General features: G+C 37.7%; 16 protein-coding genes across 16 annotated transcripts; 7 read left to right on the plus strand and 9 right to left on the minus strand.

Annotated features, from left to right (window-relative positions):
* Positions 1–16: 16 nt before the first annotated feature.
* PRCAT00002223001 (mitochondrial 54S ribosomal protein mL58) lies at positions 17–559 on the minus strand (the record flags this gene model as incomplete). The annotated part of the gene is made up of 1 exon (XM_062952067.1): positions 17–559. The coding sequence occupies one exon, from the start codon at positions 557–559 to the stop codon at positions 17–19; it is 543 nt and encodes a 180-aa protein (XP_062809006.1).
* Positions 560–1,754: 1,195 nt separating this feature from the next.
* Positions 1,755–4,319, plus strand: PRCAT00002224001 (Zn(II)2Cys6 transcription factor; the record flags this gene model as incomplete). Its single annotated transcript, XM_062952068.1, has 1 exon — positions 1,755–4,319. One exon carries the CDS (start codon positions 1,755–1,757, stop codon positions 4,317–4,319), a length of 2,565 nt encoding a protein of 854 aa, XP_062809007.1.
* A 127-nt stretch (positions 4,320–4,446) lies between these two features.
* On the minus strand, positions 4,447–6,003 carry PRCAT00002225001 (MFS transporter; the record flags this gene model as incomplete). Its single annotated transcript, XM_062952069.1, has 1 exon — positions 4,447–6,003. The coding sequence occupies one exon, from the start codon at positions 6,001–6,003 to the stop codon at positions 4,447–4,449; it is 1,557 nt and encodes a 518-aa protein (XP_062809008.1).
* Positions 6,004–6,296: 293 nt separating this feature from the next.
* Positions 6,297–7,106, plus strand: PRCAT00002226001 (class I SAM-dependent methyltransferase; the record flags this gene model as incomplete). The annotated part of the gene is made up of 1 exon (XM_062952070.1): positions 6,297–7,106. One exon carries the CDS (start codon positions 6,297–6,299, stop codon positions 7,104–7,106), a length of 810 nt encoding a protein of 269 aa, XP_062809009.1.
* Positions 7,107–8,079: 973 nt separating this feature from the next.
* On the plus strand, positions 8,080–8,892 carry PRCAT00002227001 (class I SAM-dependent methyltransferase; the record flags this gene model as incomplete). The annotated part of the gene is made up of 1 exon (XM_062952071.1): positions 8,080–8,892. One exon carries the CDS (start codon positions 8,080–8,082, stop codon positions 8,890–8,892), a length of 813 nt encoding a protein of 270 aa, XP_062809010.1.
* Positions 8,893–9,126: 234 nt separating this feature from the next.
* PRCAT00002228001 (uncharacterized protein) lies at positions 9,127–9,504 on the minus strand (the record flags this gene model as incomplete). Its single annotated transcript, XM_062952072.1, has 1 exon — positions 9,127–9,504. The coding sequence occupies one exon, from the start codon at positions 9,502–9,504 to the stop codon at positions 9,127–9,129; it is 378 nt and encodes a 125-aa protein (XP_062809011.1).
* A 1,941-nt stretch (positions 9,505–11,445) lies between these two features.
* On the plus strand, positions 11,446–12,255 carry PRCAT00002229001 (uncharacterized protein; the record flags this gene model as incomplete). Its single annotated transcript, XM_062952073.1, has 1 exon — positions 11,446–12,255. One exon carries the CDS (start codon positions 11,446–11,448, stop codon positions 12,253–12,255), a length of 810 nt encoding a protein of 269 aa, XP_062809012.1.
* Positions 12,256–12,446: 191 nt separating this feature from the next.
* Positions 12,447–14,078, minus strand: PRCAT00002230001 (C2 domain-containing protein; the record flags this gene model as incomplete). The annotated part of the gene is made up of 1 exon (XM_062952074.1): positions 12,447–14,078. The coding sequence occupies one exon, from the start codon at positions 14,076–14,078 to the stop codon at positions 12,447–12,449; it is 1,632 nt and encodes a 543-aa protein (XP_062809013.1).
* Positions 14,079–14,408: 330 nt separating this feature from the next.
* RPC31 (DNA-directed RNA polymerase III subunit) lies at positions 14,409–15,089 on the plus strand (the record flags this gene model as incomplete). Its single annotated transcript, XM_062952075.1, has 1 exon — positions 14,409–15,089. The coding sequence occupies one exon, from the start codon at positions 14,409–14,411 to the stop codon at positions 15,087–15,089; it is 681 nt and encodes a 226-aa protein (XP_062809014.1).
* An 89-nt stretch (positions 15,090–15,178) lies between these two features.
* RRP9 (Rrp9p) lies at positions 15,179–16,777 on the minus strand (the record flags this gene model as incomplete). Its single annotated transcript, XM_062952076.1, has 1 exon — positions 15,179–16,777. The coding sequence occupies one exon, from the start codon at positions 16,775–16,777 to the stop codon at positions 15,179–15,181; it is 1,599 nt and encodes a 532-aa protein (XP_062809015.1).
* Positions 16,778–17,142: 365 nt separating this feature from the next.
* Positions 17,143–17,517, minus strand: PRCAT00002233001 (uncharacterized protein; the record flags this gene model as incomplete). The annotated part of the gene is made up of 1 exon (XM_062952078.1): positions 17,143–17,517. The coding sequence occupies one exon, from the start codon at positions 17,515–17,517 to the stop codon at positions 17,143–17,145; it is 375 nt and encodes a 124-aa protein (XP_062809016.1).
* Positions 17,518–17,823: 306 nt separating this feature from the next.
* Positions 17,824–18,564, minus strand: PRCAT00002234001 (uncharacterized protein; the record flags this gene model as incomplete). Its single annotated transcript, XM_062952079.1, has 1 exon — positions 17,824–18,564. The coding sequence occupies one exon, from the start codon at positions 18,562–18,564 to the stop codon at positions 17,824–17,826; it is 741 nt and encodes a 246-aa protein (XP_062809017.1).
* Positions 18,565–19,932: 1,368 nt separating this feature from the next.
* Positions 19,933–20,589, plus strand: FUR1 (uracil phosphoribosyltransferase; the record flags this gene model as incomplete). Its single annotated transcript, XM_062952080.1, has 1 exon — positions 19,933–20,589. The coding sequence occupies one exon, from the start codon at positions 19,933–19,935 to the stop codon at positions 20,587–20,589; it is 657 nt and encodes a 218-aa protein (XP_062809018.1).
* Positions 20,590–20,631: 42 nt separating this feature from the next.
* On the minus strand, positions 20,632–21,867 carry ARP1 (actin-related protein 1; the record flags this gene model as incomplete). Its single annotated transcript, XM_062952081.1, has 1 exon — positions 20,632–21,867. The coding sequence occupies one exon, from the start codon at positions 21,865–21,867 to the stop codon at positions 20,632–20,634; it is 1,236 nt and encodes a 411-aa protein (XP_062809019.1).
* Positions 21,868–22,129: 262 nt separating this feature from the next.
* On the plus strand, positions 22,130–22,639 carry PRCAT00002238001 (uncharacterized protein; the record flags this gene model as incomplete). The annotated part of the gene is made up of 1 exon (XM_062952082.1): positions 22,130–22,639. The coding sequence occupies one exon, from the start codon at positions 22,130–22,132 to the stop codon at positions 22,637–22,639; it is 510 nt and encodes a 169-aa protein (XP_062809020.1).
* Positions 22,640–22,820: 181 nt separating this feature from the next.
* On the minus strand, positions 22,821–23,291 carry RPO26 (DNA-directed RNA polymerase core subunit; the record flags this gene model as incomplete). Its single annotated transcript, XM_062952083.1, has 1 exon — positions 22,821–23,291. One exon carries the CDS (start codon positions 23,289–23,291, stop codon positions 22,821–22,823), a length of 471 nt encoding a protein of 156 aa, XP_062809021.1.
* Between the last annotated feature and the right edge of the window lie 104 nt (positions 23,292–23,395).

A 23,395-nucleotide genomic window follows, 5' to 3' on the forward strand; every position in this document is an offset into this window, starting at 1 on the left:
GATATTATTCTCATCATCAATATTCATTTCTCAACCACATACTTACTCTTTTCTTTCTATCCTCTCTAGAGTTCAACTTAGAAGTCGGCCATGTCTTCTTGAATGCATCCAATTCTTCTCCTATTTGCTCCACTCTTTGTTTGTTTAGTCCCGTTATAACATTCACCTTCATTTGATCAATACCAAATTTCTTTGCCAACTTAGAGATAGTCCACTCTGCCGGATTTTGATTTCTTAATTCTACTATTTGCTTAACCATTTGGGGAGTTATATTATAACTTTTCTCCTTTGAGTATCCGTAAATTATCGGATAGTCTTCCAATTCCTCGCTAGTATAAGTCTTAAACTTCCCTTCAAGTTTTAATCTTGGATCATTCTTTGGCAAAAAGGCCTTTGGTGTCTTGATTGCGGGAGAGATTATAGCTGCCGGAGGATTATATACTAATCCCTTAGTTGGCAGTGCTTTGAAATTAAATGTAGATCTCTTGTCGTTGAATTTATTCTTAGCCACAGGCTGGAATGGAAGGGCTTTCAACGAGTATTTGCCTCCTTTTAACATGTTAGATACAAGTATGCCCTATTTGGTGTTGTTCTTTAAGTGAAAAACTTGAAAATTTTTTGGTAATTCAATTTGTACAATCTAATATCACGTGAGAGAATCATCTTTTGCAATCAAACAAGTTGTTACTTAGTAGCGAATCGCTCGCGTGCGACCCATGTGTATTCTGTGCTGTGAAGTGCAAGAGCATTCTTCAATTCACTTCTTCACTTATGCTGTCTTCTCTTGCTCTAAAGTCAGTCAATTGTCATTTGTCATTTGTTATTTGGTATTTAAGAATCAAAAAAGTGGGAAGTCAAGGATAACAAGTTTGACCGAGCTGGATAAATGACATTCACTTGAACTCCTTTCGGCAGCCTGTAATCAGTGGCTCATAGTCACTGAGATATTTGAAACATTGCGTGAACCTGAGTAGCCTTCGTTGGAAGTTGCCAATTGGCAAAGGGGTCCATCGGTTACTATAACTTGCTTGATGCAATTCTACACGAGAAGCGAAAACCTTTGATAATCATCACATTGGATCTTTGGCTGTTGCTTACTCGATAGACTCATGTTGATATTTACAATCGTTTTGAGCAACAACTAATGAATTACATTTGTTGCGAAATAGAAGTTAGTTGAATAAAAAATCGTGTAATCAAGATTTGTCACTTTTCTTCAGAAATCAGTAAAATTTCAAGAGAGTGACATCTTATTTCTAATCATTTAAATTTCCTGTTCAAATAGTGAGAAACTAACAGAGGTGTGATTGGAGGATGCTGAGGGATTAGTTCTCGTATATAAAATAAACCGTGCTTTCGATTCTCCCTATGACAGTTTTCGCAACTAATTGTCTTGATAGGGACGACCGACCATTTAAAAACCCACAGTTCTCCGTTGATTATCTTAGAATGTAGGCACGGAATTACTTTTGTGATTATTGACCTCCACGGCAGCTCTTACGATTGAAATATTAATCTTTGATCAAATGAGGAGCTGATTAGTGTGTGGTTCTCAAACTGGAATATCCAAAAAAAAAAAATTGAACAAATCTATGTTTGGGCTACATGTTGTGCCGTTAAACATGCCAACTAGCTACCCCTATCATTTGGTATGCATCTTTATTGAAGAGATTAGAGCTCAATTTTACGGTACATACGTAAACAATTAAGGTAATTGAGCGAAAGATAACCCTTAGAACACGATAAAGCTTATTATGCCCAAGACGCAAGGCAAACGTTGGCGGTTCGTATCGGTCTGTTCCAATTGTAAGCTCCGAAAGACAAAATGTGATAGAGGAAATCCATGTTTGGCATGCAAAAAAAAAAGTATACAAGAAACATGTAAATATACAGATGACATTCCAGTATCTAAACCTTACGTCATAAGCGCAAATAAGCCGATGAATATGTTAATTAAGGGCAAGGAGAAGATCAATGATGTAGTTCCTCACTACAGGGATGCAGAAGAGCATGTAAATGGTAGCAGGAAATCCTCTTCCAATAGCAAAGAAATGGAAAATCCAAATGTTCGACAGGTTGATCTCCCTCCCAAAGATCTAGCTTTAAAAAGGTTTGACGCGATGGCTGAAAATGAAGCTAGCAAAAATCGTTGCAATACTGATAATATTGTTGATACAAGAGCTGGAACTGAAGTGATGAGTGAAAATACAGTAGGGCGCAGGACTTCTAAAGCGTACTTATTGAAACGAGATCTGAGGAGTGTTAACAAATTTCGTAGGACTCGAGGAAGGTCAGACTATGAATCATTTGTGGGGTTGAATCCATTTTCCCTGGAAAAAGATCTTATAATATTTTATCCTGATACCAGAAGAAAGCTCAAGGGTGTAAACTCCGATTCATCTGGTCCCTTGTCGTGGACATCAACCATACGAAAAGACTTTGCTTTAAGTATTTTATGGAATGAGTATGTTCACCGCTTAGAGCCGAATCATGATAGAGAGACGGTCGTTGAAGAGGATACTTCTGCTTATTGTAAATACAAGTCGTCCATGGCCATATTATCGCATCAAAAGAGTGATTTTGAATACAATCTAGACAAATTAAAGATTTTCAAAAGAGAGCTTAATGATGACCTTTTGGATATCATTCCTCCTCGAGACGTGATGTTGATTTTAATAGAAAGATTCTTCACGTGGGTTTATCCGTATGTTCCCTTTCTTGATGAATACGTATTTAAGTCTCAAATAAACAGGATCTTAAGTGATGCCTCCATAGAACTGATCAACATATTCGCCTGGAGCGACTACGCATACCTCGGAATTTTACTTATTGTGCTTAGGTTTTCAAGCTTGTCTTATTTGTCTAACTCGCAGCCTGATTCAAATGTGTTCAATGAAGATGATGACTCAACAATCTATTCCCCCAAAGTAGATCGATTCGATTTGGGTCCAAGATTGTTTGATGTTTCGTTGAAGTGTATGGTAATAGCCAATTATAACAAAGGCGACGATTTTCCTGTATTTCTTCTCTCCTTGTTCATAAAGCTCTATTTCAAGTATTCTCCTGAGGGTGTCGGTTTAAATTTAGGAGAGGAGAGAGATGTCAAGGAGATAAATAAGATTCTCATACAAAGAGCGCGTGCAGTAGGATTGGACAAAATTGGCCCTATACCATCATCTTTTGAAGTCAATTATGACTACTTGAAAAGAAAAATTTGGTGTTTTTTGATTATGGCTGATCTTTCACAGAGTTACTCGTTTGGTTATCTGACGCAAATTCCATTCTCATGCTTCGATACAGTGCCGAGCTTCACAATCGACGAATCCAATTTAATCAATAAAGACCTTGATCAAGAGGTGTCTAATTTTTTCTTTCTTAGTTGCAACTTATCCCCATCTCTTCGTCCACTACTCCGAGCGATTTCAATGAGAGATGGCTGCAAAGTGGGCGCATTATGTGGCATGATCAGCAACTTTGAGAAGCAATTTAATAAGGAATTTGGATCTTTGGAGATTTGCTTAAAGGCGGAGGATGCAGACATAAGATTGGAAACATTTAAAAGGCAATTCTCAGTTAAATCTTACTTGGCATTCAGTACTTTTTTGGTGTCCATCTTTTTTCATTTATTTCTACATTTTGAGATAAGCGAGTACAATTTGGCCTTTTTATACCTTAAAAAAGCCTTACTATTGATATCTGAACTCCAAGGGTCATTGCCTACTCTTTTTCATGAAAGTAATTATTCTTGCGACTTTATTATTAACACTACTATTGAGAAGTTTACTCATAGGGCCAATCAAATACTTTTAGCAGTGCTATTCAGGATTTCCATCATCAAATACAAATTTGAAGCTTCGCGGACTGAAGAGGACGAGGAATCGGCTGAGTATGTATCATTGTTAACTGATATTAAAGAAGTCCTTTTAAAGTGTATAAATAATTCAATTTCGATCCTTTCATGTTTATCAAAAAATTACGCCGATACGAGGTGCTTAATTAAAGTGAGCAGAGTGTTTTTGGACTCACTTTTGGATCTGGAAGTAATTAAAAGAATCAGTATTTACGTTTTTGACGAGAAGCCGATACACATGCAGCCCACTTATTTTCAATTGGCTGATATTCGTAGCATTATGGAGTGTTCTAATGCGGAAAGTCAAGAGCTGGTAAAACATCCAGAAATCGAAAACTTTGAGCTAAACTTTTCAGATCTCGATTTTGAGCTAAACTTTACAGATCTTGATTTTGATTTTCGAGATAACATCTTGGATTTCAGTGATTACTTCGCTGAACGTCTTGATTGCGAGAATATACAAATATGAAATTAAGATTTATATTTCTTGATTTGTCGTACCTCAAGGATGGTGGTAATGAAGCTTCAACTCAAAGACTTATCCTGAGTGAAAGTGAAGCTTGAACTAGAAATAATAGATGATCGTGGCCAAAGCATCAGATATTCGAGGCAAACCTTGATCTAGCTCTTAATTTTGGTCCGTTGAGGTAAAATAAAACAGGAATGGAAATCATTAATAGTGCAATTAAACCTAAGATCGTGGAGCCCCATCCAACAGGAAAACTTGGGGTTGCTAGATTATTATATAATGGTTCAGCAAACAATGGGGCAACACCTGCTATAACAGATCTCCACAAGCAGTTACTTGCGAAAACTGAAGCTACGTATTTTGGAAAAGACATACCCAAATAATTTAGCAATGTTTGGAAGATGACAAAGTTAGAATAGCCTGCAATGACAGCGCCAATAAGCGAGCCGATCCAATGAACTTGCCTCGTTGAAGACCATGCAAAAATAAATAATCCGCAGGGTAAAAGACTTCCTCCAACAATACCCATTGGCGTAAATACTTCTGGATAAACAGTCTCATGTCTCAAAAGCTTGAGGGTAAATTTAAAATAAATGAAGGTAACATAGCAGATGGAACCAAGTATCACACCAATCAATAAACTTGAGAAACAAGCACCTTCTTCCACTATAGAGAAATCGAAAATGTCAAGATAAACAATAGGGAAGGCCTCGAACCACAAATAGAGAACAGAGTACACTAACGCCAGGTAAATGTTAATTAAGAGTACGACAGGCTCTATGATGGATATTTCAATAGGTCTCCAAAGATACTTCACTAGAATCTTATTTTTGGCCAAAATTTTCTCTTGAAGCTCATCAATGCTTCTGATCGCATCGTTTCCTGTGAATTTCCTCAATTTCTTGGCTCTTTTATACATCAAGGTAGGTGCATAGGTCTCTGGCAAGCAGAATCCTAAGACACCAAAAGAAATTCCTGAAATAATTAAAATAAACCAAAAGGTCCAGCGCCATCCACCCTTATCGATCAAAACTGCTCCAATCAATGGACCCAATGAAGGACCACATAAAGAACAAATGGCCCAAATGCCAATAACAACGGGCATATAAGGCACCAGTATAACGTCGCAGACAGATGCTCCGCCTGTTGCTAGAACTGGCGACGCAAAAAAACCGCTAATAAATCTTAGTATGCATAATGAAGCTATGTCTGTGCACATCGCCGTTGGAATTTGAAGGACTGCAAAGATAAATAGTGTGACGATGTAAACAGGATTTCGACCAATTGGATAGTATTCGGTTATAGGTGAAAGTATCATGGGTCCTATGCCGTAAGCAACAACAAACATCGTCAACGGTAATGTTGCAACTTCCTGGCTTACATCGAGCTCTTTCATGATCTGAGGCACACCGGGTGTGTATATTGCCAGTGCAATGTATACAGAGAGACTAAGGAAGCCAATTTCTAGACTGAAGAACATCTTGTAATATATTGACCAATTTTTCGGATTGCTTTTATTGCTTTTATCGTTCCATTCATTCAAGATAATATTGGCATAAGTCAGAGGGTCTTTACTCTCAAACTCCTCTTGTTCGTTCCACGCATACACTTCGGTGTCATTTGAAGTAAAGAGGTGCTCTTTGATCAATGTGATCCAAAAGCTGTTTTTGACAAATCTTTCCATGACAGCACTGGTTATACACTTGGAAACTACAGCGAACTATAGAGACGACGTCTTACATGTAATTTTATCATGTCATTAGTGTTTTCAAGGTTCCCTATCAGATTCCCTATAGGGAAAAAGACCGAGGTTATATGCAACATAATTCCAAAGAGGCTAAACACCATAGCGAAGTTGAGAATGAGTAAGATATCTTTACGTATTTAAGAACGAGATTATATCCCATTGATAATTCTATTTGGCCACAAAGAGTGAGTTCCAGAGCGTGAGATTTGTGTAGTTTGAATCTGATGAGAATGAATGAAATAAAGAACCAGAACTACTACAAGCAAGGCTTTGAGAAAAGCGTTTCAGATACGCATGCCTGGCGCACTGTTGATAACTCAGCGAAATTTCTTATTCCCTATCTTAAACCAACCTTTAGAGTTCTTGATGTGGGTTCTGGACCCGGCACCATAACGATAGATTTGGGGCGCTATATACCAAAAGGATCAATCATTGGGGTGGAGCCTACTGAGGAGCTAATAAAGGAGGCCAAAGACAATAGAGCTAAAAGTGGCATTCCCAACGTCGACTTTCGATTGGGATCAGCATACGAGCTTCCTTTTGAAGATGACACTTTTGACCTAGTATTTTGCCATCAAGTCCTACTTCATTTGCAAGACCCTCTTGCGGGACTTAAAGAGATGAAAAGAGTCACCAAGCCTGGTGGATTTGTATGCGCAAGGGAGAGCGACCTTATGGCATCAGTGGTATATCCTCCACGATACGAAACAATTAAAACTCATTTTTTACAAAAAGCTGAAAAAGAAGGCAGTAACGTGAGATTAGGTAGATCTTTGAAAGAATTGGCTTTAGATGCTAATTTCCAACTGTCACAAATTTTTTCTACAAGCTCAAATTGGTGTATCTCGGATGATGATAAGAAACTTTCTTGGGGAAAGGCACACATAAAACGCATAGCAGGCTCCTCCGAGAGGACTCACGAGAATGATGAGATAGACAAACAAAGAAAACTTGAGGTGATATCCGCATGGAAGACTTTCATTAAGGACAATAAAGCATGGCTCCTACTAGTTAGTGCAGAAGTTGTATGCGTTAAATAACTCACCCAGCTAGTTGATATTGATTGAGTTAGCTTCTGTTCTTTACACAGCAGGTGATCTTGAACCATGCTAAGTGATGATAGCTGCTCTGTTCTGATAAATAAATAAATAACTAACAAGCTGTGAAAGCTATAATATAATTCTATTGTAGCAATGAACGTCTCCCATATTGCCGAGATGAGTATTTATTACCATGAATAGATTCCATCGAATTAAAAATGAAAGCTAAGCTTGAATCGATGCTTATCATGTCGGCTAAGAATATAATTAAAAAGTCTTTTGGAGTCGTCCGGTAGTAGGCTTGTAAAACCTAAAACTTGAATGTGGTTAGTACGCCTCCTGTGTTGAATCATTGTGGAGACTTTGCCTGATATCCCTGATGCCCTACACAATCGTCAGTTGTGATTTGATAACTCAACGGTTGGAAACTTCGTCGCCTTGTTTCAATGCGGTTGCAAACTTGGTTCCAAAGATTCTAAATTTTTGTTAGCTACCTTCTTGAAATTAATCACCTATTTATCAACAACTAAAGAGATCATTCAAAGAAAACAGCACAATAGCCGTATTCTATAGCAGATAAAAATATCACTAATTGTAAAGCATTATTGAACTGTGCTTAGAGGATGGTGCCAAGGGTTCTTCCTAATTCAGCCAAAATTGGCATCTTTGGATTCCAAATGATCGGACATTTACGTGCTTTATAAACCACCTCTCTCACATATACCCTGAATGTCTTTTCTACCAAACCCTGTTAGCCTACAGATGATCCTCTGTAGGTAGCTACTAACAAAGTGGTCTGAAGAATAATCTAAATCAGGAATAAGACCGATAAGATTATATACAGTCCAGACATGAAGTAGAACTAAAATAGCTAATCGCAATTCCTCAGCAGTTCGAGTCAAAGCCGTATAGAAACTGTGTCCTTTAAAGAAGAATACGCTAACAGATTCAGCGATCAAAAACGGATTTCAAAATGGAAAAAATTAAAGAGCAAAATTACTATAAGCATGGGTTCGAGAAAAGCGTTTCAGATACTCATAATTGGCGGAATGTCGATAATTCAGTAAAGTTTATTGTTCCATATTTAAAGCAAGATTTTAAGGTACTTGATGTAGGGTCAGGACCTGGCACAATAACAATAGACATGGGAAAATACATATCAAAGGGATCAGTTATTGGCGTGGAGCCCATAGAGGAATTAATAAAGGAGGCCAAAGATAATCAAACTAAAAGTGGAGTATCAAATGTTGCATTTCAAGCAGGATCGATCTATCACCTTCCATTTGAAGACAATACCTTCGACCTAGTATTTTGCCATCAAGTTTTGATTCATTTGCAAGACCCTCTTGCGGGGCTTAAAGAGATGAAAAGAGTGGCTAAGCCTGGAGGATTCGTATGCGCCAGGGAAGGTGATCTCCTAGCATCAGTGGTATATCCTCCACATTACGAGGATACACTCAAGCAATATTTTATGCAAAGTGTAAGGCTCTTGGGCAGTAATGCGACTCAAGGCAGGGCTCTCAAATCGTTGGCCATAGATGCTGGTTTTCATCTGTCAAGTATTTCTAGTGGCAGCTCCAATTGGTGTATCGCGGATGATAGCAGTCGCTTGTTATGGGGTACATCATTTATCAATCGCATTCAAAAATCCTCTCAGAGGGTTGATGAGGACGATCAAAAGGACGAGAAAATGAAGAAGGAGATCATACTGGATTGGAAAAATTTCATCGAAGATGAGAGAGCTTGGCTTATGTTCCCTAGTGGCGAAATCGTATGTAAAAAGTAGTATCTCGTATGCTTCTTTATTTAACCTCTTAACTATCTAATTTAATCAAAAATTTTCCCATACTCTTATGTCCTGACCTAAGACTCGCTAATCAATGAGAAGCTATAGGTCACAAGAGCAACATGACTAGGATTATTGACGTGTTGTGAGATTCTATAGAAATATTTACCTTGATGGTCCAGTCCTTCTTTTATGGTCCGCCACAAAGTGCAAGAGTTCCAATAATTTTATATATCATAGTCTCTGACCTTTCAAGTCATTCAAGTATCTTTCCTTTTCCAAAATATAGTATTCAGCTGCTGTCAAGCCCTTCGGTATTTTGGGAGGAACGTTTGGTTTGGGCCTTTGATTCTCATCGTTGTGTCCAAGCTTATCAAAAATTGTAGGCGAAAATTTTCCATCACCTAAATAACCAGTCTCGCGAGTTCTTAAGTCGATTGACAAGTCATTTCTATTTGCGTTTCCATTTTGTAATCTCAAAGTCCTTGTTAAATGTTCATCAGGTGTTGGTGCGTAATATTTCGGATCTATTTCATCAGGATTGAGCTTGTATGCTCCGTTATTATCAATATTTCGTAACGGGTGTTTTAATCTAGATACTGGCTCATCCATCAAGAAGACCTGACTTGGAATGCCATCATCATTAGTCTCCAATCCTATTGTATCCGCTGAAAACGGGATTGATCTGCTATTTTTAAATGTATTCAGCGAACTCAGCTGACTCTTTCTTTTTGTTGGAGATGAAAAAGGACTGACTTGCTGTGCAGCTTGCAGTAACTCTGAGTATTCCTTTGATGGAGTCGCATAATGTGGGGGAGGAGGAGGTGGCGGTGGTAAAGGCAGTTCATCTATTACATTATCATCATGATTTATAAACGAATTCTTGTTTATATCTTCCCGCCATTCGTCAAGGATGGTGTCAAGGATGACTTCAAATGAAAAACTTGAAAATTTTTGATAATCCGTTTTGTACAGTTATGATCACGTGAAACAAAAAACACTTTGCAATCAAACCTTGATCTTATGAGACAAGGGTTTGTCACCTCCCTTAAAAGACCTCTAATGAACTAGGGAATGTGAAAAAACTTTTAGAATAGTTGTACCAAGCATGATTTAAAATAAACAGAAAGACTTTTAAAGTCATTTTGGAGCTGGTATCTAGTAAGTTTACCGAATCTGCAACTTGCTTATGGTATAAGTACGTTTTCTGTTCGCAATCTACTTGGCGATTCAATACCTCTAATATATCATCCCGTTACACAATTAATTTTCTGAGATAATACAACCCAGGATTTACAATTTCGTTTTGCTATTTATGGTATTCTTCATAATCACGACATGTGAGATTTGATAACTCAGCGCTTTGTACTTTAATCTTGAATAGCCTGAAAGAATATGCTTTCGGGAGCTTATAAGATAGAAATAGTTTGCTCGGTATGGTTTGCTGATTTGAAAGGGATTGTGAATTAAGAGACCATCTTGTAGAAAAATGAAGTTGACGGAACATACTAATCTTGCGCTCGGTAAGTTCCATTAAAATTAGCAAAGAGATGTTAAAGCACACTTATATTAATCGTCCATCTATCTGAATACAATATGGCTACCTTTCACATTTTCAAAACCTACAATTTATTACAAGAACGAATATTTCAATATAACAGCGATTGCGAATACTAAGGCTCAGAAATAATAAAAGAATTCGCTTGATGCTGCCATACACTTGAGCTTGAACTTCTAGAAAAAAAAACCTCTTGAGATATTCCTTCTCTCCTTCGAAATTAAGGATCATATCGTTGTACAATTTCTATAAGCAGTCACAGCGATTGTAGCATCTATTCAAAAGTGATCACAAGATACTATGCGGTTGCAAATTTCCAAAGATACTGAATTTTACTGTAAGCTTTGGTATTGGAAAGAACCATGTATGTATATACTGTCAATGATGAGCTCAGTCGAGCAAGAGGAGAGTTACACTTGGTCCTATCCATGAACAAAAATAAATATCGTCGACGGTAATGTTGCACTTGACATTGAATCCTCGTTTTAGTTGGTCTATTTCAGATTTGTACTTTGTCAGTAAAATATAAAGTAAGAGACCGAGAAGCCCAATCTCCAGACTAAAGAGAGTTACACAACATGTTGACTGGCTTTTAGATTCTTTTGTTGTTTTGTCACTTCGCTCCTACATCAGAATTTCAAATTGTGTAATTCTGGTTTTTCCAAAATTTTGCATCTTTAAATTCCTTTAACACATGATCTGATATAAATGTGCCAGAAACTGTCTCTCACAAATTCATTCACGAAGATTTCGGTTCTCCGTACACCTTCAGACCACAAATGAAGCTTCTTGAGATAGTTAACTCTAAATAGGTGGACTTAGGCAGTATCTAAGTAAGAAGAAAGAACGGTGCCAGTATATACAGTCCAGATACCTAAAAAGGCTAATCTCCAGGGCTCCGCTCCTCACTAGTTCGAATCAATCTATATAAGCAAAGTGAATGCCCACTTGATAAAAACAAATTCATGGAATCAGGGTTCAATACGACTTTAAAAATGGAAAACAGTAATCAAACCTACTATAAGCGTGGGTTCGAGAAAAGTGTTTCAGATACCCATAGTAGGCGGAATGTGGAAAACTCAGTAAAATTTATTGTTCCATATCTAAAGCCAGATTTTAAGGTACTTGATGTAGGCTCAGGACCTGGTACAATAACAATAGACATGGGAAAATATATACCAAAGGGATCAATTGTTGGCGTGGAACCTACAGAAGAACTCTTAGATGAAGCAAAAGCAAACCTTGAAAAAAGTGGAGTATCAAATGTTGCATTCCAAATGGGGTCGGCTTATCAACTTCCTTTCGAGGACAATACGTTCGACCTTGTATTCTGCCACCAAGTTTTGCTTCATTTGCAAGATTCTCTTGCGGGTCTTAAAGAAATGAAAAGAGTAGCCAAGCCAGGTGGATTTGTATGCGCCAGGGAAGGTGACACCTTGGCAGCAGTGGTATATCCTCCTCGGTACGAAAATACAATCAGACAGTATTTTTTGCAGACTGCAAAGTTCTTAGGTAGCAATGTGGCTCAAGGCAGAGCTCTTAAATCATTGGCCATAGATGCTGGTTTTCATCTGTCAAGTATTTTTAACAGCAGCTCCAATTTCTGCATCGCAGACGATAGCGAACGCTTGCTATGGGGTCTGTTATTTATCAATCGCATTCAAAAATCTTCTCAAAGAGTTAATCAGGATGATGAAGAAGACAAGAAGATGAAAAATGAGATCATACTGGATTGGAAAAACTTCATTGAGGATGAGAGAGCTTGGTTCGCGTTACCTAACGGCGAAATTGTATGTAAAAATTAGTATTTCGTATGCATCTTGAGATAATTTCTTTTCTATGTAATTTAACCTAAATTTTCATATTCTTATGTTCTTACTAAGACTCACTAAGTAAGGAGAGATTATAAGATCACAAAAGCAACAGAGAAAGAGCTTCAAAAATATCTACTCTTTTTAAATGCAAAAAACATAGTTGAAGTAAACCTTCAAAATGATCATAGTCTTTGCCCCTTCAAGTCATTCAAGTATCTCTCCTTTTCCAATATATAATATTCCGCTGCAGTTAAACCCTTCGGTATTTTAGGAGGAACGTTTGGCTTAGGCTTTTGATTCTCGTCGTTATGTCCAAGCTTATCAAATATCGTAGGGGAAAATTTCCCATCACCAAGATAGCCAGTTTCGCGAGTTCTCAAATCAATTGACAAGTCACGACTATTAGCATTTCCATTTTGCAACCTCAAAGTCCTTGTTAAATGTTCATCTGGTGTTGGTGCGTAATATTTCGGATCTATTTCATCAGGATTAAGTTTGTAAGCTCCATTGTTATCAATGTTTCGCAAAGGGTGTTTTAATCTAGATACTGGCTCATCCATCAAGAAAACTTGACTTGGAATGCCATCATCATTAGTCTCCATCCCTATTGTGTCAGCCGAAAATGGGATTGATCTGCTATTTTTAAATGTGTTCAGGGAACTCAGCTGACTCTTCCTTTTAGTTGGAGATGAAAAAGGACTGACCTGCAGTGCAGCTTGCAGTAACTCTGAGTATTCCTTTGATGGAGTCGCATAATGTGGGGGAGGAGGAGGTGGCGGTGGTAAAGGCAGTTCATCTATTACATTATCATCATGATTTATAAACGAATTCTTGTTTATATCTTCCCGCCATTCGTCATTACCTGCTACGCTATCATTATCAAGTCCGTACTCACTTATAGGTGAGACGGAACGCTGTCTATCTTCTTTCGAAATCTTAAAAGGTCCTTTATTTTGGGTCCAAAAGCTGGTTATGGGTTCTTTAGACTGAAACTTCGCTTTGAATTTGTTGAACTTATGTGCTAATTTACCCGTACCGCCCAGGTTTTCTTGAGGTTCAGGGCCACTTTCAACTTGTACAGCTCCTGCTTCACGGTCATTGGAATCAGCTGAGCTGTTAAATGGGGTTGTATCAACTGAGCCTTGACTATATTTGAAAAGAGAAAGCCTCTTCAGAGCCTTAGATGATCCCTGAGAAGTGACAAAAACTTCATCACTAACGTTTGGAGTTCGGGCTCTGGATGGATGTTTTGGTGGTGGCGGAGGCAAGTCTTTAACGAGTGTATTCCTAGAATTGTGAAACGATCCTATGTCCTGCTCCAAACTATATGGCATGGCTACCTTTGGCGGTAGCACCGGTGAGGTCGGATAAAATGTCATTTCTAAATATATCATTCCAGCCCTTCTCCCATTCAAAGTCAAATCATACCACTTATCGTATATATATTTGCCATTCTGATGGTTGTCGGGGTTAGAGAAGACCATAGAGCAATCAATTTCTGTGGCTCCAATAGGCGTAGGATCGTTCTTAGTTTCATCTAAAACGTCTAACCTTACTATCGGCTTTCTATCCCTGCTCAAATCAAATCTTATCTCTTGAGTCCATTCGGGGGTTTGTCCTGCTCTAAAGTGGGCTTCGGTCTTTCTAGCTGTTGTGCCTAATCTCAAAGTGACATAGGGTGACTGTTTATCTAGCTTCCTTCTATTAGGCAAGTGCTTCGCCCGGCAAACTATAATCACTAATGTTCCGTCTGCAGATTCTGGCCTACCATCACCAGATAAATCGGGTACAAAATTGTCCTCTAAGCCATTCATTATAAGCAATTTTTAATTGATAAAATTAAATGTCCTTTAGCTTGGTTCAGAAACCCAGACTAGTGCCAATAGGTCATAGTTATTTTAGGATCCATATTGAGGCTTTGTTTACATTTTGCGTGATGAGCCAGCATATAATAATGTCGCAATCACTTACGACGACATCGAAACGTATACGACATTGCTTGATGATTTTTTTTTAGCAGATATGATGAGGTGAGACTTGACAGCAGAAAAGTCTCCTGGAAACACTTAAAGATTTTAAAACAGCCAAGTCTATATTTTAAAACGGTAGTTTAAGGCTACCTGAAACTATTTATAGTCAAGAAAATGGCGGTCCGCTCTAGAAATAGGGGCCGAGCGTTACTTCCTTTTGGTTTGGAATACAAGGACATTTTAACCTCTAGTACAGGTGACGAACAGCCTCAGATAGAGTTGCCGCTTAATGGACCATTAAGCGAGAGAGAAGCATATGCAGCGCAAAAGCTGATTACATTTCTGAAAGAGATATCAGAAGGACCGTTCCACGTGTGGACAGGTCGAGACTTGGAAGACAGTGTGACAGCATCAGATCACGTACAGAGATACTCCGATAGATACAATAAAGTTAAAAAGTCTGGAGGTAAAATGGAAGATAGAAAATTTGAATTGGAATATTTTCCCGATGAGTTGCATTCGGTTATGGGTACCACGAAAAAAAGACGGAAAGATACAAAAAGGGAAAAAGATACAACCAAACTATCATCTAATGATAAAGTCACTATGTTGGATGGCTCAGTCACTATTAATGGTAAGGACACTCTAGAGAAATTAAGTGATATAGCTGGCGAGCTAGATGCTGATGTAGATCATAGTAAAGAAGATGAGGACGATGGCGACGAAGAGGAGGTCGATGAGGAACAGGATGATGAGTTTGACGAGGACGACGATGATGACTACAACGCTGAAAAGTACTTTGATGATGGGGATGATGATGTCGGCGATGACGGGGACGACGAAGCTGCATTTTGATTTTTACAGACATAGAATACATGAACTATTTTTATATAGTTGAATTTACATTATAATATTTAAAATGTATAATATCTTAACTGTACACTTTAGGTGTCGAATGCAAAACTTATCAAGGCGTTCCTAGCACCATCTATCTTATTTAGCCATCTACCAAATTTGTGCTCCTTACTAGTCAAGACGTATATGACCAATTTTTTGCTTTCTGGAATTTCCACGCTTTCGATGCCCACAACACATCCTTTAACATCATTTATTTCTCCGATAAGACTAAAGGACCTTAAACCTTCTTTGTCAATTTTCCAAAGTTTGACGGATCCGTTATAGGAACCCGTCACAAATATATCACTAAAAGGTATCGCATGAGTAGCAGTAATCCAGTATGGTTGTGGTTCAGGTATTTGAAGTTCTGCTATTTTCGGAGCCGATTCTGCACTTGCTTTCTTAGGAAGCAATCTGTCTTTTAAACCATGTGAAATTCTATGAGTGAATAAGGGTTTCTTTTTCGACAATGACCAAAGAGAAAGATTTCCATTATCTGAACCTGTTACAAAATGTGTCTCGTCATTCATCGAAACGACATCTATTGATCCCTCGAAAAAAAATGGTTCATTATCTGTGTCACCCTGAGCATCATCATTCTTTCTTGACTTCCTTTTACCTTCACTGGAGTCACCCCCACGAAATGTTAAACGAGATTCTTCAGCAATCTTCCAAAACATCGCAGTCTTATCTCTAGAACCAACAGAAACACATGTTTCTCTAGACAATGACGTTATATCAGAAATATTATCCTGATGTCCATATAAGACCTCAAGCTGACAAAACTGGTTAATCGAAAATGTTTTGACTTTAAGGTCAGCACATGCAGCAAACAACTGATCGGTGTTTCGTCTAAATGCTATCGAGTTCACGGGCGCTCTAGTTTCTAATACTTTTAAACATGCAAGGTTTTCAGATGACCAAATAATTAACCTAGAGTCATTTCCTCCTGTTACTATATATTGACCATCAGGGGAAGCAGCAACACAATTAATCTGATCACAATGATGATTCAAGCTCGGATTACTCTTCAACTCGAAGTGCTTGAAACCACCTTTAGTATGTCTTAGACGTTGTGGGGCCCTCTTATCGACGCTAATATTCCACTTAATTAATTCGATATCCTTCGAAGTTGTGTAGAGATAAGGGTATCTAACTGCTATCGCAGTAAGATTTTTCAGACCGATTCTAGTTGTTTTAACAGCAACATCGTCGATCTGTGAAGAAATTCTATCACCAATAAACTTGTAGATATATCCCTTTTCTTCAGCTACATCTGTTTGCAATCTTCTTGCTATTATATCATTATCAATGTCCTGTGCATCAAAGAACTCATCGTTACTTTCACCAAGTTCTTCGTTTTTTATGTTTTCCAAGTATTGCTTAGCTAACCTTCTTCTTCTGTCAGCTGCACTTTCGTCAGCAAACTCTTCATCAGATGACAATGCCTTTTCTTCTGAATCAGAGACTAATTCGGCTTCTGAATCACTATCATGACTAGATATCTCATCATCATATTCCTGCTCACGGTTGTTCCTGGGAGTCTCATGGAAGGCAGATCTGCTCGACTTTTTTGCGGTGCTGGTGACCTTATCAGATTTCCTCCTTTTTCTAGAAGGATCTGACAAAAACGGATCACTTGCCATCTTTATGTCGCTAGCAATATCTATGCTACAATATGTCTCCAAAATAGCCTTAAAATGGTAAGCTTCGTTAGCTTTTCACTTCAATGAAAAAAATCATATCCAAAATGACTTAGCGATGGGACTTCATCTCATTAGTCACGTGATTGATTATATATTTTTATTTAGAGGAACCAACGGCAAATAGCCAACAAAGATATATTTAGGACGCTAACAGAGATTTCAGAGCCAAGGGGACTTAGAGCTTCGACGAGCTATCAAAATAATAACAATAAAGTGAAAGTATTTACATAAAAAACAGACATGACCTGTCCAAGTATATAAGGAAAACAATACCCAATTAATAGAATCGAATTCTTTTCATGGTACTAATCCTCCAACAAATCTTCTATGTCATGGTCTTCAGCTGCATCATACGAAGATTGTTGCCTTTGCCTTAATTCATTCAATTCTTCCTCCAATATACTTTGTTGGAGCTTAACATTTTTTCTAGTCTTTTTACCCCAACCGAACGAAGAAGCTTGCTCCTTAATCGATTCTTCCTTCGCTTGTTCTTCCTCATCCTTTCCGGCAGCTTCTTCCTTTTCCCTTTTATCATTCTCGAGATCCCTCTTAATTTGTTTCGTTTTTGCCCATGTAGAGTAGTGATGGCGAAATATCAAATAGAACCCAACGATAGCGAGCAAACGAATGTACTTGAGTATCGTATCCTTATCGACATATTCGAAAAGAAATTCAAACATATCTGGCCCAATCAGAAAACCTTATGGATATGTTATGATTATAGAATGGAAATCAAAAAATTTAGCTTACTTACACAGATGGACCGTCTCGATCAGAAATGAACAGCCGGGCACGACTGCTAATAGCACCGTTACAATATACGTAAAGAGGTAAATTCTATTAATACCAACCAACGATACGATAGACAATGACAATGGGACCATTATAACGTGTGTATGTCATATATGCTCACATATTGCTCTTTAAGTTTGTTCAAAGACGTCATTTTAATTGTATTGAAAAGTGCAGTCACCTCCAATATATAATCATAATTCATCGTCATCACTAAATGGGTCTAGTTCAGGAAAGTCACCAACTTCAACCTGCTTAGGCTTAACGAAGCTACCATGTTTCTGCTTACACTGGAATAGACGATGACCATTGATCAGACCGTCATTACGGCCAAGTGGTTCGTCAAATTCAATTCCCACCCAAATACTTTCTCCTTCGTCCAACATCTCAATTTTACCAAGATATCTTATCGTACCTCTTCTTTCTCCTTGTATATTTATTATTCTGCACCTATCGCCTGTATTCATTTCAGATGATATCTTTATGTCTCTCTCTAAAGCGTTTGCCCTCTCTTGATTGTAAGCAGGATCAAACCTACCAAGTTGATTCTTTTGTTTCCAATTTAATACAGAATCTCCTCTCTTGGCATACTCCTCCTCTGAAATTGTGAATTCTGGTATCTCTTCATTACTATTATCCAAATCTTTTAAATCAGAATCAGGATCAGTATCAATAATGTGAAGACGACCATAAGGAGAGAGTCCTAGCTCAGAAACCCTTGTTGATTGATCCAAGACTTCATTAAAATCTTTAGCGTCTATGAGTAATCTACAGTCATTTGAAGCCGCTGGATAGTATTGGATAGTTTGAAATTGAGGTTGAATCCCAGTCACAAGTTCGATTTTTTGTTTCAAATAATGCAAGTCCCACTGAGGGGATATCCTTCTCTCAGAAGACGTCAATGAAGACGTCACGTACACTTGTATATCGCTCATACCTTGAATGAGTGTGAAAGCTTTGATTGTGATGATTAAACGTCAAAACTTAGTTGATTTGTTTATTTATTTGAATAGACTGCACAAACGCAGCAGTTCAAGAGTCCACTATCTTTTATACAAGAATCTCTTTGGAACAGAATAATAATAATGCCCCATCAATAGTATAGGTGAGGCATTGGGCTGCTATTTTACTTGATACACGGTATGGCAAACAGCGAAGAATACAAAATCAAACGTTACGTAGACTTATTCTCTCTTGAGACTTAAACCTTCAAACTGGAATAGGATCTAAGAACTCAAAGCTGATATCACCCTTAGAATTGCTTATTTCATTGGAGGGCGACTATTCTATACCCTTCCATAGTCGTAGCTCATATATCGGATTAAAGCCTCGTTTCTTCAAATCTCTATATGACCATATTCAATTCGGTAGACTTTGTGAGACTTATGTATTGAATCTCGAAGAAATGGTTCTCAAGTAAGAAAATATCTTTAAAATCATTAAACTCTCTTTAAAGTGAAGCTTTGTATAAATAATGACTGAAAACGTAAGTATCGTGGAAACATGTTGTTGAGGTGTGATAATGGGCTTAAGGAAAAGCTGAACTCTGGGATTAAATAGAGACTAACGGCAGCAGAGACAAGGTAATAGAAGGAGACATAATAATAATTCATCTCTTCCAAAACAGGAGGGACCAAAGAGAGAAGCTATTCTAGATCTAAACAAATACAAAAACCAAGAGATTAGAGTAAAGTTTATCGGAGGAAGACAGGTCACTGGTGTTTTAAAAGGATTTGATCAGTTAATGAACATGGTTTTGGGAAATGTACAAGAGACATTAAGAGGTAAGTAGACAATAAGAGCATGCAACCGAATGCTGCTTTTTGATTCGATTTCATGAATACTAACTGAATATAGACCCAGAAGATGATAATGTGCTTACAAAAGAGACCAGAGACTTGGGATTAGTGGTAGTGAGGTGCACATCTTTGTTAACTATATCTCCTGTTAATGGCAGCGAGATCATAGACAACCCATTCATTCCACCTCAGTAGACCTTCAATTCTACATATACTTTGTAATATAGAACGAGAAGGAAGATGAGAGGGATGAGATCAGAAAGGCAGAAAATTACTAATTGCATATGGTTATTCTTAGCGCCGTAATTGACAGGAAAACAATTAGCTTCCATTCTTTAGTTATGTAATGCTACACGGTATAAAGTATAATTTGTAGAGAGTAAATGCTGAAAAATAGTGTTAAAGCTTTAGGTGTTAGGGATTTAAAAAATAAAAAAAAAATTTCGAGCTTGATTATCTCCATCAGCAAAGCTTTTTAAAGGAACGTATATCTATACTGAAGACATGTCTGTTTCACATGAAGTGAGCAAGAACGTGATATTACTACCACAAACAAACCAGATCATAGGATTGTATTCTATAATTCGAGATAAGAATACTAAAAGAGGAGATTTTGTCTTTTATGCTGATAGAATTATTAGGCTTCTCGTTGAAGAGGGACTCAACCAATTGCCAGTCGAGGAAGCTGTGATAGAGTGCCATGGAGGGAATAAATACAATGGTGTCAAATTTCTTGGAAAGATTTGCGGAGTTTCTATCGTAAGGGCTGGAGAATCAATGGAGATGGGTCTCAGAGATTGTTGTAGATCTGTAAGAATTGGAAAAATTCTTATTCAGAGAGATGAAGAAACTGCAATGCCTAAGTTATTCTACGAGAAGTTGCCCGAAGACATTAGTGACCGTTATGTGTTCTTATTGGACCCAATGTTAGCAACTGGAGGTAGTGCCATGATGGCCGTGGAGGTGTTATTATCAAGAGGCGTAAAAATGGAAAGAATCTTATTTTTAAATTTGTTGGCAGCTCCTGAAGGCATCAAGGCATTTCAAGATAAATATCCGGATGTAAAAGTCATTACAGGGGGAATTGATGAAAAATTGGATGAAAATAAATATATTGTTCCGGGGTTGGGTGATTTTGGCGATAGATATTATTGCATTTAATGAAGTTCGTTAAATTAATTAGTCAATTGTGTATAGTGGGTATTACATACATTTTTTGTGTACTATATCAGGATTTTCCGTGTATTCTTCACTAGTAACCCACATCTTTTTAAATGTTGATAAACCAGCCAAAATTGAGCCACCAATCCAAGTAGAATACTTTCTTTCCGGAGGAGCATAAATTTTGACCTTCATATTCATATTGTACGATGCACTGTTTATTTTGGACCATATCGAATTGCTCAGCTGTTGCTGTTGTTGTAATGCCCTTAACTCATTAAGCATTCGATCTCCGAAATTTTTTAATAGCGTATTACCTCCCGAGAGTATTATATTCTGATACAAGGTGGATCTTAGATCCAAATCTGTCTTAGATATTGATATGGAGGCCAATTCATGCAAACCCGGAGATTCATCTCCAATTATTTGTGGATCGAACAAGATTTCAGTTGACCGAAATCTTTCTGCTCCCATATTTATCTCATGACCATCTGGTAATCTATAAGTGGCATTCAAATCAGATTCTTGTGACCCCATATAAAAATGGGAAGAATATAACTTTTCATCTTTAATTGGATCTTTGGAAATAAAGCACACCTTTTCTTTGATCATCCTAACGATCTCAAACTCTGAACTACTCAGTAGATTTACTCCTGTCATTTTTCTTAAGTTGAATGCTAAATTTTCCGTTATATCTCTACCAGCGACATCCATTCTTCTGATCGAAGTAGGCAACGAAAAACCTTCATAGACGGGAACCACATGACTGACACCATCACCACTATCTATTACGACTCCAGTTGTACGACCCGAAGCATAGAGTGACAATACAGCTTGGATCGACACATATACGCAAGGTATATTAAACAGCTCAAACAAAATCTGACACATTTTCTCTCTATTCAGTCTGGGATTTAATGGTGCTTCAGTAATGAGCAAAGGATGCTCCTCAGGATTGATATTCAACTCTTGGGTATATAGATGGTACCATAGCCTTTCCATATCATCCCAATCCTTTACTATTCCATGCTCAATTGGATAATTGAGCTTTAATAAACCTCTATTCTGCTGTGCATAATTACCCATAAATATACCATCTTTCGCTCTCTCTGAATTTTCACCTTTCATTAAGCCTGCCATGATCTTTTGATATTTAGGTCTTCCGACTATAGAAGAACCATATGTTTTAGGCTTTTCTTCACCTGCAAATCCTGCTTTCAAATTACCTGATCCATTATCTATCACCACGGGCTGGTTATAAAGATTCCCCGACTCCATTCAAAAAAAACAGCAGTCCAATGCAATATATATAGTTTAGACCACTTAATTGATGTGATCCTGACTTCTAATGAAGATATTTAACCCTATACTTTTTAGGTATCGCTCGTCGTATCCAGTGTTTACTATATTTTATTATATTGATCTAAAGTATTTTCGCGTTATGATTACACTTGTTTTACTTTATTTTAGACTTAATTGATCTAAGTTTGTCTTCCATAACAAAAGGATTCAAGGAACCCTCACGTAAAGAACTTACTGAATGCTGGCTCTTAATTCGCTTTCAGATAATCAGAAATCTCAGTTGCGGAATGCTTTTACACTCATCGATGGAGACTCTAGAGACTCCACCATAACAAAGTCAGATTTGACTCGATTGTATAAGAATTTGGACATGAAGGTTCCCAGTAATGCAGATATAAGTAAGATGCTTAGAGACGCAGGAGCAGATGGGAAAGAAGGAATCAACTTTACTCAGTTTCTGAATACTATGGCAAAAGAGCTTCTGAAATTTAATGACCGGTTTACGATCTATAACTCGCTTAAGGCATTTGCTGACGAAGGCGAACATAATGATTCACAAGATTTGCTTATAGATGTTGAGAAGTTGAAAGAAGCATGTTGTTCTGTTCAGCTTGGTGAGATAGGCTCTGGTGATCACAGGTTATCAAGAACTGCATTTGAGAATCTCGTCAAAGGATTTGTTAAAGAGCAGTCAGATGGTAAGAAAGTATTGAATGCTAACCAGTGGCTTGCTGCCTACATAGACTAAAGTTCGAACTCGATGTCGTATATTTGATGCAATTAAAGTACAATGTATGGTGTTAATTATCCATGATCTAGAATTAAGAATTCTTTTCTGTAGCTGAACGAGACGCGAGACGCTATAAATAAAAGTATTCATTTCAAAAAGGAAGTAGGAAGATAAAGGGAACAAAAGAAAAGCTGAGGAGTTAGTGATCGATAATCAATTCATCACATCCCCAATCTTCGTAGGAACCATCAGGCAAATATCTACGAATGACCAAAGGTATCTTTCTCTGAGCTAGCTCTTTCATAGCGATTTGTAATGGATCAGTTTCACCTTCAATGTCCACTAATACGGGCGCATTCAAGGAAATCTGTAATGCCCTTGTTCCTAAAATTCTTGCTCTTTCATATTTGGTCATGTATGGAGTAGTAGTTCTTCTCTCTTTTGGAATGGATAACTCTTTCGCAGTTCTTTGTCTGGGTTTACCTTGATCAGGCCCATAGCCTCCATTGATTATAGTCTTACCATCTTCTGTTTTCATTTCTACATCGCCATTCCCATTAACATCTTGTTCGGGCTCGTTGAACTCTTCGTCAGAAAATTGGTCCGGCCCATCAAAGTCATCATAGTGCTCAACATCTTCATTAAAGGCATTATCTTCCACGTCCGACATGTTTCAGGTTGCGATTCCAGTTTCTAGCGTCCCACACCTTAAGTAGTAATATAGTTGATAGGTGGGCATCGTAACTGAAAAATCGATGAAAAATAAAGAAATCG

This window comes from Priceomyces carsonii, assembly GCF_900007245.1.
Source record: "Priceomyces carsonii strain CBS4050 genome assembly, scaffold: Debaryomyces_carsonii_scaffold_2, whole genome shotgun sequence".
NCBI lineage: Eukaryota > Fungi > Ascomycota > Pichiomycetes > Serinales > Debaryomycetaceae > Priceomyces > Priceomyces carsonii.